At 40.8% G+C, this 17,960-nt stretch overlaps 1 protein-coding gene across 1 annotated transcript; it reads right to left on the bottom strand.

The window, feature by feature from the left end:
• Nucleotides 1-4,639: 4,639 nt before the first annotated feature.
• On the bottom strand, nt 4,640-16,856 carry LOC115807617 (transcription initiation factor TFIID subunit 4). Its single transcript, XM_030768695.1, has 17 exons — nt 16,625-16,856; nt 15,847-16,470; nt 15,589-15,759; nt 14,016-14,164; nt 13,543-13,662; nt 12,069-12,197; nt 11,579-11,701; nt 11,229-11,318; nt 10,417-10,659; nt 9,390-9,534; nt 8,454-8,580; nt 7,331-7,500; nt 7,051-7,181; nt 6,641-6,766; nt 6,227-6,283; nt 5,963-6,082; nt 4,640-5,680 (listed from the first exon to the last, which is right to left on the bottom strand). The coding sequence occupies exons 1-17, from the start codon at nt 16,854-16,856 to the stop codon at nt 5,513-5,515; spliced, it is 2,925 nt and encodes a 974-aa protein (XP_030624555.1). The 3' UTR covers nt 4,640-5,512.
• Nucleotides 16,857-17,960: the final 1,104 nt, after the last annotated feature.

Genomic DNA, 17,960 nt, shown 5'->3' with positions numbered 1-17,960 from the left:
GTAATGATTCAACTGCACTAAAACTGCATTTCAGGATATTGGGGGGGGGCAGCTGTGTATCCACGGTAACAATGTTGGCTTATTGGGAAGCCAGCAAAGGAAGGTTTTTTATTGTCCATTCTTCGGAGGAGAAATCTAATTGTACCTTTTCCCCTCCTTTCTGCTCCTCCAGTTTAACGAGCTACTCAAAATGAACTGATTTAATCAAAAAAAGCAGTCAGTAGACTCCCTGCTGGACTCTTCTTGCTACATCATGAACCCAACATAAACCACTCCACATTTTCTCTCTCTCCCTCTCTCTCTCTCTCTCTCTCTCTCTCTATATATATATATATATGTATATGTGTGTCTGTGTGTGTTTGTGTGTGTGTGTGTGTGTTTGTGTGTGTATGTATATGTATATATGTATATATATGGGAAAAACATTACAGACTATGTATTTATTCTATGCTATAAATTCCTTTTTTTTTTTAAATATATGAGTTTGGTATTGTGGTAAAATAAGAATTTTATGGTAGGATTTATGCAACTGGAATCTCATGTCATTGACACTGAAAAAGCTACACTGCCCATCTTTGACTGAGGCAGTGTGTAATAGTGGCTCATTAGCATGGTCACCTGAAAGGACTCCACATGGCTTAAATTCAGCAGGTGTGGAATCAGCAAAAGCTGGGCAGCAAGAAGGTTCTGGGTTCGATTTCTGGCTGGGGGCCTTTCTGTGTGGAACTTGCATGTTCTCCCCGTGTCTGTGTGGGTTTCCTCCAAGAGTGTGTGTCTGCCCTGCGATGGCCTGGCGACCTGTCCAGGGTGTTCCTTTGCCTTTCACTCAATGAACGCTGGGATAGGCTCTAACCAGCCGTATTTTTCTACCATCTAGAACATTTTTCCAATAATTACAACACATTATAACATTTGGTCTCCACTACTAATGACTATGATTCATTTTAAAGATTATGTAAGTGCTGCAGTGAAAAACTCCTGGAGAAACAGAGGACGACTGTGGCCTTAATTGATGGAAGAGGCTTGGCATGGTTGGGGTGCTGGGGCGATTTGTAAAATCTCTCTTTAAAAAAAAAAGAAAAAGAAAAAAAGAAACATGTCTGGATAACTATGTTTGTCATGATATATTGAAAGCAGGATTTGGAAAGGTGATCAGAAGCGGCTGACAGCTGCCGTGTGCAGATGCTCTCAGACCTCTTGTCCAAAGCAATAAATTGAAAAACAGGTCATTTTTACAGGTAACAGCTGTTCATGGCTAATTTGTTCAATTACTGACAGAGGGAGGCAAAGGATATATAAAAAGCCTCGGGACACTACTGTGTTCCTTCCCTTCTGTTCAGGAAAGAATAAATAAATAAACTCATATCACACCATTTTATGGTGTTGTGCCTATAAATGAAACACATCACAAACTAAAGCTAACTCTCTTGAATTCATTTAGTCCTGTGGCTCTTGAAGTTTGTCTGCCTCTGTGTGTGAAGACAATTAAAACTAATCCTTTGCTTAAAATATCACTTAAAATAATTCATCCTTTCACAATTGCTTATCTCTATATTTAAAATGAAAACCTGTTGACTTGCCCCATATTACCATGATGTGACAGACTGAAATTCTGACATTATTGAGGGTTGATGTTTCTCCAGCAGTCTGTGTAATTGAGGATGTAGCTGTTGAAACTGTTTTCTTACCCTGAGGCCAAAGATCCCAACAAATTCAGCCATACAGTGTCAGCCATCTCATTTACACCCCTCTCTCTCTCTCTCTCCAGCATTTTTTCTGCATTCTGTCCTCCCCTGCCTATTCCTTAGGTCATGAATCCCATCATTTACCTTCCTCTCCTCCACAGTCTCACCCACCTCTCTCTCCCCTCTCCATTCTCCCTGCGTGAGTTCCTGTAGGTTGTGGGACAGAGTAACCCCATCTCGTATCCTCCAGTTAACTCTCTCTCTCTCATTCTAAGCTATCAGTCCATTAAGAGTAAGTCGGTGCTAATCTCACAGGAGAGCAGTCTCCCTGTTTAATCCTCTCCGCCTGATAAGGAGCTACTTCACGCGAGAGCTTCATCAGACTCTATCTCCCCGAAACAAAATGACTCTCCTAGCCTACGGCACATACAGCAACTTGGCAACGGTACAATTAAACGCGTTCGGCTATTAGGCTACATCGCTCAGAGGGTTTTATGTCAAGTTCTTCGCCGTAAAAAATGACAGTTTGGGGCTACACTGAGTTGGATGATCAGAGAGCAAAATAGTTCGCTGATGAAATATTTATTAGGGAATAAGAGCGGTTTTTTTTAAAAGTTGGCACTGGATCAGTAGAAAGTCAGGGGCTATTTTTCGTGTTTTTTGGACCTACATCAACGAACATATGCTTTGCTTTTCTGATGTGAAATCCGCTGACATGCGGTTTTAATCACACTGAAAACAGTGGAACGTCTCTCTTATCATCAGATAGCGGAGGTTCTGAAAAGGCAAATCTCAAATCTCGTGCCCAGCGATGTGCGTTTTTTAGGACCAAGGTTCGGCATTGAAGCTGCTCCATATTAATGAAAAGTTCAGAGCAGTTTATATAATCTAATATCCCCTCTGTCTATATTCTATCGACCAGTAAAGCTACACTCGCAGGCAAAGTACAGTCGAAGTCCGTGTTTGTGTGACTTGATTTGTGGATGGTTCTCTGTAACGAGGAACCTAAATCTTCATGGGCAGATTTTTTCCATCAAGTTGTTTACCTTAAATCAACTCTGTCGACGAAGACTGTTTGCATTCCACTGCGATAATAATAATAATAATAATAATAATAATAATAATAATGTTCACTAATAAAAACATTGACTGTTTTGCCCTCTACAACATCCAACTATCCTCCAAACTCATAGTTATATTCCTTTGCTTACACATCTGATTCAACTAATAAGCTAATGATCAAGCTCTTTACTGGTGGTGAAATGAACACTCAGAAACCTGATTAAATATTAAAAATGGCCTGAGAAGGATGGTAAGCTGAACAACTAACTTTGGTTTCTTGTTAAATCTTTCTTTTAAGAATGCAGAGTAATTTCTTAATACAGCCATGGTAACTAGACGATTCGTTCTGTTCCCTTTGTTGAAACGACCGAACGAGATGATCAGTGAGGTAACAGTGCCCTCCAGTGGAAAAATGCCGTTGCCTCTGAAGTACCTAGGCTACGATAGGTTTACTGAAATGTCATCTCGAATAAAGGATGATGAAAAAAAAAAATGAAATCTGGTTGCTAGTAAGTAATACATCAATGTATTTGTAATTAAAATAAAGTGCTGAAGAGGCCTTAGTTTGGCAAAAATTAATAAGTAAATACACAAACTTTAAAAAGATTGAGACAGTACTGCATTGCTTCGTTGTGAAGTAGTTGATGTCTGGCTCCCTGTAAATTAAACATCACACACCTATTCCCAAATACAGACACAAACAAACAGGCAATTGTTTTTTGTTTTTTAATGAAGGAGATTAATCTCTTTCAATCCTCTATAAAACAATAGCAATTAAAAACCTTTCTTTAAGTAAAATATTTACATATTGACAAGTGGCTGTGCAAAATTTACAAGATATTGGTATATTTACTTCAGGCAATTCTGATGTTTCTCTTCACTCTGTGAGATGCTGAAAAGAGGGGTGGAGGTTTGTAACAGTTACCAAGGTAGTGATCCTTAACAACAACACTGATTGACTGACAGGATTATGATCAGCTTGTCACAGACAGTACAAAAGAAAAAAACCTAACTTAAGTATGTACAATCATAAAAGTTTTATCAATAGCTTTATCAATAGACAATGTTTCATACAATATACCTGTGAAAATATATGAGACCAAATTAGTATGTGCATTAAAAAAATAAGTACAAAGTACGGCTTTCTCCTCTGTGAAATAATCAGAATCACCAAAAAAAACTGATCTGACAGGTCGATAGACTCCATAATCAGGATTTCATCACACGTCACCATAGATACCGGACCGTTTCCACGGTCACTCTTCAGCCGGAAACAGTGCAATCAAAAAACAAAGCCGCCATTCCTTTTGAAAATATTTTCATGTCACCTGTTTCTATATATATATTTTTTTTACATCAATTTCTTCATTGTTTTTTTCTTTTTAAAACATTCAATTAATAGACTGTGGTCGTGTTCCTGACCCATGCAAATAGGGGTCGTCCAAGTTGCAGAGATTACATATGTACAATAATAATTTGCATGTACTATATGTGTGTGAATATAAAAATTTTTGAACAGACACGCTGACATATAAATAATCATTAAAATCAAACTATTTAAAACAAGTCACGGCAGACACACGATTAAATAAAAGAGAGTGAAAAGCCAAAAGGTGAATAAGATTAGATTTTTTCCAGATACTAACAGAACCGATGCTACGTGAGACAATTAGAAAACGTGACTGCAGAGGGAACTGCTAAGCTTTCACAGAAACATATACAGATCATTAGAATTATATGGCTTATTCTGGTGAGAAGGCAACTTAGTCGATGAAAAAATCTCTTTCCAGTTAAAAGAATCCACAGGTTCATAAAAAAAAAAAAAACAACACAACAACAACAACAAAAAAACCCTAACAAAACAAACGCTCTGTTAGCTATTTTAGAATGCATACCCGCACTAAATTACATGTAGTTGAATCCAAAAAAACAGCGCTAGTTTTGACACTATGTTCTTTAATCACACGTCCTTCTGCCTGATCCACAGAAAGAAAAATGCTTTAAAAATCACTGTAAAAACAAACTGTCATCAGGAGAAAATCTGTTTCACAACGGGGAGAGAAAAATAAACGGTAAAGTTTTTCTTTAGAAAAACGGTAAAAGTTGACAGTTGTGAGGTCATTGTTTGCCATTCCTATAAGGGGGTTTATTTTGGGAGGACAGGAGAAAGGTGAGCTCCAGGAATGAGGGAACCCCCCCTCCTTTTCACTCCAGGGATTGGGGGTGGTATTTTGAGGAAGTACCTTGTCAGAAAGATCTGAGGAAGAGGAGATAAGGGCGTATTTTTGCCCGGGGCTCCTGTTTGAATATCTGACCTTAAGGAAGCACTCAGCTTTAGAAAAAAAAATGCCCAGAGCACGTGGAAGAGAGCGGGGAAAAAGGAGTTTGGTCATCTGCTTGCTTCCTCCCACTGTGTGCGTGGTGCAATGTTGCGGGGGGCGATATGTTTAAACACAGCATTCAGAGAGGATGTCCAGGATGAGTAGAGGGGTTGCTGTTTTTTTGTTTTGTATATGGCAGGGTTGCCCTGCTGTTCCCTCTCCAGGGGGCAATACTGGTAAACACAGTGTTGAGAGTGGCGTGGTGGTGGCAATGCAATATTCGGGAAGCGGTATTGGAGAAGTAGAGGTGGCTGGTCTGTTGTTTCGCCTGTAGGGGGCAGTGTTGAGGTGTCGTAAAGGGAGAATGGTTCTCTTTCGAAAATGTTTCATGAAGGTTTATGAACTGAATTTGATTCTTCTGGAGGGCACAACACTGAGCTGATGCTATTTGAGAAAAGCTTTATAAAGGAGGTGAGAGTGACTGGTTTCTCTCTCGTTCTCCAGACAGAACAGCAAGTCTCGCAGGTTGATCCGAGTAATCCGCTGTCGAGTGAACTGTCTGGAACCTCCGCTACCTGAGGCTGCAGATACTAACGTACCTGAACCTGAACCCTGTGAGGAGAGTAAAGAGAGAGTGATATGGGAGAGAGAGACAGAAGACCACGGAAAACACAAAGACCAAAGAAGAAACACCGTAATTTACTCCAGTGATCACATATTCTTTTTGAACTTGAACTTGAACTATTCAGTTAAGCTCTAACTTCAGAAACTTACTAGATGAGATTAAGCATATAAGTAGTCAGTCAATGAAACTGTTGACCCTGTCTGAATGTGTGTGTGTGTGTGTGTGTGTGTGTGTGTGTGTGGTATGTGTATATATAGTGTATGCAGTACCTCAGCTCCTGTTCCACTGGTCATGGAATCCACTTTCCGTTTTTTCCTGGGTCCAATAGCTGCAAGTGCCGTCAGGTTAGCGTCCCTCTGTCTCATCTGAGCCAACTCCTGCTGCTGCATCTGCACATCCAAGCACCACATACAAGCATGAACTCAACACGCTCCGTTCAACAGACACCAAACGTTACCTGATCCCTTTCTCCTCTCTCCATAAACACAAAGCACTGGCACATGTAGTGAATAGAGAGCAGTCTTTGGTCTGACCTCTTTGGCCTTCTGTTTTAACCGGAGCTGTTCTGGATCCTCTTGTCTTGATCTGGACTGTGGGAATAATGATAGTGGAGAATCATCACTATATAAATATAATGCTAAAACCTCCAGCATGATGGTGCAGCTTCACACTTCTCACTCCCAGTGAAAGAAAAAGTTAATCTACACACGTTTTGAGAGCACAATAATATTTTTCTTCCAAAGACACACAACTTAATTCAGACTGAGCCTTCCATCCAAAGAACTAAGATGCACTGAGTGTAAGTGTATAATAAACAAAATATCCAGTGAGAGAACAACATAGATAAACAGAGAGAATGAGTAATTGTGAGCATGTAAACAATACAGTCAGTGAGTGCTGCATGTGTAAGCATGGATACAGTGTGTGTGTGTGTGTGTGTGTGTTACCTTGGCTGCCTTCATTAGAATTTCTCTCTCCTGTTCCTCCTTTCTCTGTTTCTCCATCTGATCCAACTGTTCAAAGAACTTGAGCTGAGCTTTCACATCACTGATCTGTTCATATCGGTCATCCTCCTGGAGACAGAGAGAGGGAGAGAGAAAGAAAATTCATTATTGAAAGACAGCAGCTGCTCTGTTTGGTTCTGTATGTTACCCATATTTTGAAATAAAATATTGTTGGGTGGTGTTTTGCAAACAAAAGATACAATTTTGATATTTGAAAGACACCCAATCTAAATTCAATATTAATATCAAAAAGATTCTTACATTTATTTTACTGTTTAAATCTGAGTTTGTGTCTCCACACTACAGAGAGCGATGGATGAGAGCAGTTAGACCCTCTGACAGTATTATTGTACCTTAAAGGAGATGTTTTTCTGCTGCGCCACCTCTGACACTCTCTCCAAAATATTCTGCAACCGCTGTTGTGTGGCATGAGACACTATGTTAATGACATCCGGCCCCAGTTCAGTGATCCCGTACTTCCTTCCTGTCAAGACCCAGGAAAGAAAAAGCCACGTTACAGAAAGACAAAGACATCAGCACAAACAATGTAGAGGAGATGCATTCCTAACCTTTGGGTTCATTTGAGAAGGACCTGGAGCTCAGAGACATGAGATTAGATGGGACAAGACTCACCTATATCTAAAACCCTCCTGGTCAGAGACGAGGTAAAGAGAAAAGCTTCGTCCTTACACGACCGCGTGACTGCTCCCACCAGTTCCGAGTTTGTGGCTAGGATTCTGGCGCTTTCTTCAGACAAGTTAACACCAGCCATGGAGGCCACATCATTGATGTCGTCATCATCTCTGGACAGACACAGAAAAACAGCACAGAACATATTAAAGGAACATACATTGTCAGACTGATCAGGAAGAAACAGCTACACTAGCAATAGCAACACGTGCAACATAGGAGTCTAAAGATGACCTAGGATATGACCAAGGAGTAAAGAACATTCTAAGAATCTCCAGTGAAGTGTTTGCTTCCCTGGGCACTGAAGATTTCACTGATTCTAATACAGCTGAGGATTCTATTGTTTCCCACATTTAAGTTTCCTTGCTTTCTCCTACCTTACTCCCCTCCTTGACAGTTTATTCTCCTACCCTCCCATATCAGAGAAAATAAGAATTAAAATAGTTGGTATTCTGTAAAACTAGGCTGTTCACCAAACAGCACTTGTTAACAACAAATATTACCATTTGAGTGTCACCCACTGGTTAAGAGTTCTGTAGTTCACAAATATGAGACTTTGACTCCAGTCATATTTTTGGAGACTCACACTCAGATAAAACACTCAGACTCGACAAGTGTGTGACTCGGGCATTTGTGTGTGTGTGCTCGTAAGTTACTGACTACTCTGAGATGAGAAAAGACTGAGGCAGCATTAAAAGAGAAATAACTTTTTTTTTCTAAAATTCTGGTGTTGATTTTCCTCACACTGCCGCTTTGTTAATACCAACATCCCTTTCCAAGGTGCTTACATTCAGAGTATGTGCTTACATTCATATTTAACACAACAAAATGAGAGGAGTATAAATTATTTCTGTTAAAATGGTTACCTTTGTTTTGCCACTTTTAGACTAAATGACCTGGACATAAGACTCATCCTGCAGCACCTGTTTTTTTTTTTTTATTTGAATTAGGTTTCATAGGAGTGTTCACCGCATTTTACACAGAAACACACATCCATCCTACAAACACAAACAAACATTCTACAAACTCCTTGTACACAGTGCACACACGCTTTCCCGGCACTGACCTGAAGGACCCCCCTCCTGCCTCTTTCAGTTTGTTTCTCTGGGCAGCAGCAGCAGCAGCCAGAGTCTGAGCACCTGACACAGACACCACTTTAGTCCCTGGAGCCAAACCTGGCTTCAGCAGAGAACCTGAGACAGAGAAACGCACAGAACAAAGGGAAAGGGGGAGAGGAGGAGGGGGAAAGGAAGAGAGGGAGAGAGAGAGAGATAGAGCATTGTATGAGAAAATATCACTGCATGCTCACTCAGTGGCATCTGTGAGTAGGTGTTAGTTGCTGTAGTTGGTTATTTTCTAACCACAAGGGGGCAGTAATGTGTCCACTCGTGTTAAACTGGACAGTAAGCTCTTAACTGAGGACAGGCTGGTGCAGCTCTAATCTAATTACTGCTATCTGCAGTGACCTAATAGGTGAAAGCTGCAGACAGAAGCAACGCTGTCCAAGCAGATATATTCCACCCATCTCTCGCGATCCACAGCACTCACTGTGGCCACTGTGTGTGTGTGTGTGTGTGTGTGTGTGTGTGTGTGTGTGTGTGTGTGTGTGTGTGTTCGACCGAGTCATTCTTAATTAAACGAGCTGTTATAAACTCAACAGATTTTAATGTGTGAAAGCAAAACAATGGACTTGGTTGAAATTAGTTTAACACAGGGAACTGTAAATACATCAATCAGATATACAGACTGCTACATAGCTTTAGCAATGTTCTAGGTCATTAGTAAGAATTTCATTATTAAGTACTCAATAATTAACATCTATTAAGCTCTATTAAGATTATAACTATTGACTAATAAACAGTTAAAATTTGTTTAACACTATTTAGGCATACTCCACTCCTGCCTCCTCAAACACACTGATAGATCAGAAGTGTGAGCATGTGAAATCAAAGCAATACAGATACACATAGAGTACTACATGTCTGCCCTGACTCTAACTCACCAGCAGAGATCTGTTTGACCACGGTCTGTGGACTAAACACACGTGTGGGGGCCTGTCCCGGCCGCAGTGTCACCATGGGTGTCTGAGTCAGATTGACCTGGGGTGCTCTCACCAGCGCCCCCTGCTGCTGAGGCTGCTGTAAGATCTACAGGCAAGAAAGAGGGAGGGAGAGAGAGAGAGAGAGAGAGAGAGAGAGAGAGACAGAGAGAGAAACAGAGAGCGTGAAGCTTCACTTCTTCTTCCTCTGATGACAATATAACAGAACAGAAAACATTACTGTCAGCAATGAAGAAAACAGTTAATAATGACATACTATTATTGTTGTTGTTGTTATCATTATTAACAAATATACTGTAATATTAACTACTTGAATGAGGGGATAAAACCATGTTTTAAAACACTGTCAAACTAACACTCAACAATGTGTCTGTGAACTGCTGTCATATTCCGTCGTGATTTAAAGACAAAGGCACAGAAGAGAAAGGCCATGTGTAATGCAAATGTAAAAAGGCAAACAGGAATGTCAGAGTCCACAGTCAATGCACAACTGGTCAGACGTTTCAACCAGTGATCTTCAGGACCCTTTAGACTAGGCATGATCTGTCTGTGCTGTGGGGGCAGAGGTTCTCAACCTTTTCTGGCCACAGAACCCTTTCAACCTGAATTATCTTCCTCAAGCACTCCCTTAAGATTTTATTTAAGTGAATTTAATTTGACATTGACATTTCCATTAAAATCTCATTAACCCTTTACAGTGCTGCCACGAACCCACAGTTTAAAACCTCTGCTGTAGAGTAAACCATCCTGGGACTGAATGAGTCTGTCCTCATCAATTTACGAGTTTGTATCTCCATATAATACATATAAATACCCACAGTTGTATGAAAAAGGACAATGCAATGATGCAATTCCCCAATGCAATATATTAAAGTAAATCATTTTATACACCAAAGCAAAATCGGACCCTTAAACAAACGGTGCATATATTTAAAAAAAAAAAAAAAAAAAACAGAGTAGAGGAGTGTACCAGGCCAGGTTTGGTCTGTCCTGTCTGGGCCAGGCTGATGACTGGGTGATGTGGGGTGGTGGTGACGGAGGCAGTGGCAGGGCTCTTGGTGAGGGTGGTTCCAGGCTGGATGTTTGTGCGTTGCGTGGTCGTGCCCCCCAGGACAACAGCTGTCAGGGCCGTGGACGTGGGCTGCTGCAGCTGACTCTGCTGGATAAACGCAGCCGAGTCTGGAGTCATCTGACGCAGGGCAGGGAGACTCCTCTGAGAGAAGGAGGGCGGGAGTGGAGGAGAAAGAGAGAAAGAAAGAAAGAAAGAAAGAAAGAAAGAAGCAAACAAAGAATGAAACAAAGAAAGAAAGTCAGCTCGTGGAATGTATTATATCTATATTATATTTGCCTATCTCATATTTGCTGAAAAGACTGCATTTGAAAGGAATCTTTTAACTCATGTTCTCACACAAAGAGACATACCATTATTAATTTCTATGTTTCAAGTCACACACCTCTGGAGTGATACCAGCATTAAACATGTCTCTTACAGACAAATCACAGGTGAACCATCAAAGCCTCTGTGTTTCCTTTACCACTCTATCAGCAACAACAGTTCACAGAAAAGTCACTCAGTGTCTCTACCCTAAGGGAGGGCATCAACAACGTCCAGACATAAATGAAAAAGGATTAGACAAAAGAAGACTCCAACTATCTATCCATTAAACAAAAGTCCACAGAGCACAAATCATCCCCCCGAGACTGTAAACTGAGCTTATTTAGATAAATCTAATCAGTCAATGTCTGATTAAGACTCTTAAGCACAGCGTCCCTGGGTCTCACCTTAAGGAAAGGCACAAGGTAGGGCTGAGGTGAGGAGTTCAGCTCTCTGTACAATCTGCTGGTGAAGTCTTCAGCTTCAATCTTACCCTCCTGAAAGGGTTTACAAAGAGCAAAACAAACGGCTTAAGAAAATGTTGATTATTAATCACATATTCATTTTGTCTTATTTTGTTTTTCAAATAGAAATTATGGATAAAAAACAACAATAACAAAACATTCAAAACATATATATATATATATATATATATATATATATGTAAGACATTACTGAACATTACTGACACTACTGAACTAAAACTGACAGTTTTAACACTCCCAGTTCAACAGACCACAGAGAGAGAGTAACACACCAGAAGGTTTTTGACCAGTTCCTTCACATTAGCAGCAGTCTCTGAGGACTGTTTGCCTGTTGATGCCAGTTTGATGAGGGTAGACAGGAAGTTCTTACACTTTTTCACGTTCTCCAGGGTTTCCTGTGAAAACGAAAGCAAACAAGAGGAAAAAAAGACAGATACGATAAGAAAACTGATCTAAGAGGTCATTGATTCCTCCAGAAATGGCTGACAATCAATAACGACTGGGCTTGATATTTAAGCTATATTGACAAACGCAGTCCAAGAGCCTGCAGGGTAAAAGACAATAAAACCATCCATTCTTTCCTCAAAAACAAAAGGTAAAATTTCCACCATTACAGAATTTGAATTTCCGCTACAGTATGTTTTAAAATGATATTCCTGTTGTTACCTTCTGGCAGTAAATTCATTTTCTTTTCCAACTACGGGTAAAAGGTGTTGAGGGGAAAAAAAGGTAACAGTGTAGATTATGTCCTCTTCTGCTCACCGTAGCTGCAGCTGCTGTGGGTGCAGGTGTAGCCACCCTTTGGCCTGCTGCTGTTGTCCCTGTCTGTCCTGGGGGGGGTGTCCCGACGGTCGGAGCCGCTGCAGCTGTGCCACCCAACATAATGGTGTTCTGAAAAAACAAGCATAGGTGCATTATACTGAAACTGACTTCTTTAAGAACACTTCCCTGTTTCCACAGCTTAAAAAACATGGCGTGTTCAAAAACTGCTTTTAGTATAAAGTTTCCCAGCACATCCAGAAAGAAACATAAATGGCGCGAATTTATAGACTGCTGTATAAGTAACCATCACATATTGGTATCTGACCAGGCCTCTGCCCAAACTTCCCTTTTCCAATAATTCTTACTCAAGAACGATGCGGTCACACATGCTGCCATGATCTTTAAAGTACCTCGTTTTTCTTTTCCCCTTACAGCTTATAAATGCTGATTTGTCAAATACCTCTCCATTTCTGATGAGCAAAGTTAAGTTAGCAACTAAAAACATATAATAGTATGCCACAAGCCAGTCTTGCAGACATTCTTAAAACACATCAGCTTTCAAACAAGGTGAACTTTCACCATTTGGATTTTGTTCAGTTTTATCTTAAACACTGACCACTGATATAGCCTCCTAGTAGTTAGGCCTACCTCCAAACTTGCAGAACCTCATAAAGATGGAAATGTACTCAAGATTCCTTGAGACTAGCATTATATATATATATATACACACACAGACAGACAGAGACACACACACACACTGTCACATTATAGCCTGAATAAAACAAAACATTACTGGGACATCTTTCAATCTTCCGTAAAGTCCTGCATACACTTCTGTGTCAGTGCAGATGTTATACTATGAGTGAGAACACAGGAGCAGATCAACAACTATAAATCCATAAGTATAAATCAAACCAACACTCCACATTCATATTCACATGGACACATGACTCAATATTTTGAAATCAAAACAGTTCCAAATCACAGAGCATGTTCCTTTTTTCAGTATGAGATATTCCTCAAGGTTAGGAGACCTTATTCTTTTCTATTTTAACATTTATGTTGAACACAGACCGTAAAATACTTCACTACAGTTGATAAGGGAAACAAACAAGTCAACTTTGGTTTATGGGTCAGCAGCTCACAGAGCACTGGTCAGAACTCAAGAATTTGGGTGTTTGGCTAGACAACTCAAAGAAGACTCGATGTAATCATTGATGACACATCAGTGAGTTTACAGTTCATGTAACTAAGCTCCATTTGATTTGGCATAAGCACTGTGTGAAGATATGAGTGTATTAATCAATTCATTACTGGGTGTACTAATTACTTAATGAATAGGTGTCCTAATAAACTAATATTAATCACGGTTAATTCGGGAACACCAAATTACAATTGTGGATCTAATGGGCAGCCCAACCAGAGACTCTACCGGATTTTCTCATGAGGAGTACGACAGAGGCACTTGGCTCACCTGCAGTACTGGGGGTCTTTGGAGTGTGGTGGTTGCCTGTACGGTGGTTTGAGCAGGTGACCCCTGTTTGATGATTGTTGTTGGGGTAACCTGCCGAGCAATGATGGGCGTCCCAGGAGCCTGGCCAAAAGAGAGAGAAACACTGATGAACAATAACAGAATAATGTGTGAAATACTGCAGTAGAGAGAAACTAAGAGGACAGAGATATTAAAGAGAAGATAAAGGGAGAGAGAGAGAGAGAGAGAGATGTGAAAAGGTCTGGGAGAAGAGAGAGTGAGATTGAAAGAAAGGACAAAAATAAAATATAAGTAAGTCTAGTGATTTTGTACAGTAGCTTTGTCTCTTGCACAGTACTCTAAGCAAACAAAACCAAAACGAACAGAACTGAAAGTGAAAGACAGATAACACACATACTATTGTGTGTGAGATCAGCGGTTTAAAAGAATGAATTTGATTCTCCTTCAGCACATACCTGCACAGAGGTGATCTGGACAGGCGGAGTGCTGGTGGGAGTGGTGGGTCGGGTTGCCATGGCGCCCTGGGACTGAGCTTGCATCTGGGCCAAAGTCTGCTGATGGATCATCAACAACTGCCCATTCTCACTGCGTACCAGAACCATGCCTACACACAAACACACACAAAAGCACACAGACACACACAAATACAAGGAACCAAAGGTCATGTATGACAGGAAAAACAATGCCAATTCTGTCATTTGAGGAGAAACACCTAAACTCAGAACTAAGATAAAAACCTAAATAAAAACCAAAACCAGTAAAATAACAAGATTTAAAATGAATTTAGTAGCAAGGGTGACTTGGAGAACTAGTTAAAACTGGTTTCACATGAAACTGGCTCAATGTTTTCTATCAATTTCTGGAAAACACTCTTGGAAGTACTGATTGAACAATTTAGTGTCTTGAGAGTAGATATGCTTGGGAAGTGATACCCATAACCCACTGTAACACATGGAACACGAAGATAAACAAGTAACATCACAAAGTTATGTGATCTTTGTTTCAGAGCTGATCTTAAGTATCGTAACTCTAGCTGTGTGTCAGATATTCAATGCTTTCACTACATTTATGACAAATTTAATGATGTGTACGACCAAGCAACCCTTCATCTCTACAGTCCCCAGAGCAACCCTAGACACCATCAGCTTGGGGGCAAAGGAAAACAAAGATCTATTTCAACAAGAAAGAGACTATGAAATTGTGATCAACAGGGAGACTGAAAGCAGTTTAGGCACAGTATGTGTCAAATAGTTCAACACTTATTTTTTTAAATACTGTTACATTAATCTCTAAATATTGCAGTTGCCAGTATGTTGTGGAGACAAAATGTAACATGTTGGGTAATCTCATACACACACACACACATATATGTATATATAAAATTCACTTCTATGTGACAGCCAAGGAGAGCTTGTGCCATTCTTCTTCTACACTGACATATCGTTACTGCACATTATGAAAACAAGAAGCAAAATGGTCATCTGGCACGTGGCGGCAACAGTTACAGCAGTTACTGTGTACGTCTGCCGATAAGGAGAGTTTGACGGTAAAGAGATTGCATTTGTGTCCATCTGTTCTTTTAAACACTCTACAAATCAATTTACAGAATGCACGTAGCGTCTTAAAGTTCAGGAAAAAAGACTGTGCAGGAGTTTGACAACTTGTTATTCAAGCGTTAAATTTCCTCTTTCGACAGACTGACTCTAAAACCCGCTGTCACTGACACATTTGAAAGGACGTGAGTGAGATTTTCATCAGGTTAAAATTAATTTCGCAGGCAGAATAACTTTTATGAGACAACATGCAGGTTAAAAGTTGCAGTAACGGATATTACTTGTAACTATTTACTAGTAACGGTGACGTTAAACAAGGTTTAATTTTTTGCATTCCCCCAACTTCTAGTGAATCTCGTAAACTAAGTTTTGACGCTGTTAATAATGTAGCATATTTGCAGGCAAATTCACCTGTCACTGACTTCAAACATCACTTAGGTTAAATCATGGGTGTTGAATCTTTAAATCCGGTTACCTGCTGGAATTTGGATGTTCTGAATATTCGGCTGACTCTGCTGGGTGTTTGGAAGTCTCGGAGCCAGCATCTGCGGGGCAATTGTTCGAATTCCACCGGGACTGGCCGTTATGGTAGACGGCAAAGAAGTCCTTGTCACATTTTGTAAGACTGGACTTTTTCCCACGGTCACTGTCCCAGCAGTTGTCCCGGGCTGAAGAGCGCTTTGAATGGTTTGTCCTAGGGTCAAGTTGGCGGTGCTCGCCACCACACTCTGACCAGCTGTCTGAGCTGTGGTCTGAATGATAGTTTTGGGCGAATCTGACTTATTGACCTGCGGGCCTGAACTGACAGGTCCTATTGGGTTCGTTGTAGTCCCATTTGGTGCTTTAGCGGGTCCCGGTGTTTGCATAGGCGGCCTCACAAGTGTAACGGTAGGTCCTGTAGTGGGGCTTGATGTCTGTGCCGATATCACAGTGGAAGTTACAACATTGTGGGTGCTCATCAAAGAAGTTTGAATGACAGTGCTAGAGGATGGGGGTAAAACAGCAGTTTGTCCTTTGTTCGCGGTACCGGGTCCGTTGTTTAGAACCGTGACAGCGGATACTGTAGTATTACCACTACTACTGCTGCTAGAGGTTGTCCCGGGGGGAGCGGTGACACTTCCTGAACTGTGAGAGTTTAAGACCACATTACTTCCATTCAAAGTTGGTAATGGTACTCCTGTCACTACTTTCTGTCCGTTGCCCAATCCGTGGTTTGAAATGGTTGTTACAGCAGTTGTTTCGACCCCTGTCTTGCTTTGGTTCAGGTTCGACCCGGCGGCTATGGTGGTCCCCGGTGCATCCACAGTTGAACCCTGGGACCTCGCATTATTAATGACACCTCCTGGTACTCCAGCGCCTTTTGATAGCGAAAATAAAGAACAAAACAGTGAATCCGCGACACTCTAAATCTCACAAGAGCCAATCTAGGATCCTTATACTTTGTGTTACACTGAAAACTTGCAGAAATAACCTAAAACAACAGGACCAAAATAAGCTACTGTAACCCTTACCTGCTTTTACAAGCTCTTGTGCAAGTCCCATTTTGTTGTCCTGGACATTGGAACTACCACTCGAAGCTGAAGTGCCTATGTGGTTTCCAACCGCTTGAACTCTGACCGCTGAGTTACCGTGACCCGATCCGGTCAGCTCAGATTCCAAAGATCCAACTAAATCGCTAACTACTTTCTCATCCACGTCCGTGTTAAAGAAAACATCATCCAGCAAATCGGAGCCCGCCGCCATCTTTCCTCAGCTACGCTACGCTCGTAAGACGCATGCGCCGATTGGATAGCTCGTCACTGACACAGGGATTCCGGGATACTCTGATTGGCTGTTGCTAGATTTAAAGAGTGGGACAAATGGCTGAATAGTACAGTACAGGGTTAGTCGGCGGACGGGGAGGTTTGACGGCGAAGAGACTGAAAACTGTTTTTGCCGAGACAGAGGTGTAGTTTTACGCTTGCTTGCCAGAAAGTGTTGTAATTCACCGCTTTTAAGACAGACAGTATTTGATTTTGGTCGCTCGCAGAAACAGCTATTTGACTTTCAATGTTTAAAACCTGAGCTCAAGATGGCTGCGATGCTTTTTCTCCCCTTAGTAGTCTGCTAGCAACTGAGGGCGCCACTCACGCGCCAGCAGCCAACCCAATGTGGAGCTTCAGAGTGATAACAATAGTACTTCTCTGCCGAGGGAGTCATTCAGCCAAACAACCATTATTATGTCATTCGCTAGTTTGTGCATAACCTGGTAATGAGTAGCGTAATCAGTGAATGTTAATAAAATGCTTGTTTTTTTCCATTGTATTTTATTTCACGAGATTTTAAAACAAATAGCCCCATTGATGAGCATCTTAAACAAAACTTTCATTATGCACACATGAAAAATAGTTATAATAAGTGAATAATTATAAACGCGCCCAAAAAGTTTAGTTTGAGTGAAAAATAAACCTGCAGATTATCTACATTTTATGCCTAAACATTATTTCAGTAAAACCAGCCTAGTCTACTGCCCTCAGTATAGCCTACTGTAATGTCACGGTTTTGTAACGTGGATAAGACAAATCCTAACAAAACACAAAACAGCACAAGATTACGAAAATAAAATTAGAACTGTGCATAACAGTTAATACTTAGATCTGTTTAACAGACCCGCTGGCTTTTTGACCCAACCACAAATAAAAACCATACCTATTTGACAGAGGGCCTAATAAATGTGGCGGCATGCTATATATAGTAGGCTATAGAGTATAATCCAGAGAACACAATGTCGGCTGAGAAAAAAGGTAGGCTAATAGCCTACTTCATATGTCTTCATCCTCCGAATCCAAGCTGACACTTCCTACTTCA

The sequence above is a fragment of the Chanos chanos genome, chromosome 3 (genome assembly GCF_902362185.1).
Source record: "Chanos chanos chromosome 3, fChaCha1.1, whole genome shotgun sequence".
In the NCBI taxonomy this organism is placed as follows: Eukaryota; Metazoa; Chordata; class Actinopteri; order Gonorynchiformes; family Chanidae; genus Chanos; species Chanos chanos.
Note: the sequence above shows the minus strand (reverse complement) of the source record. Positions and strands in the feature narration are given on the sequence as shown.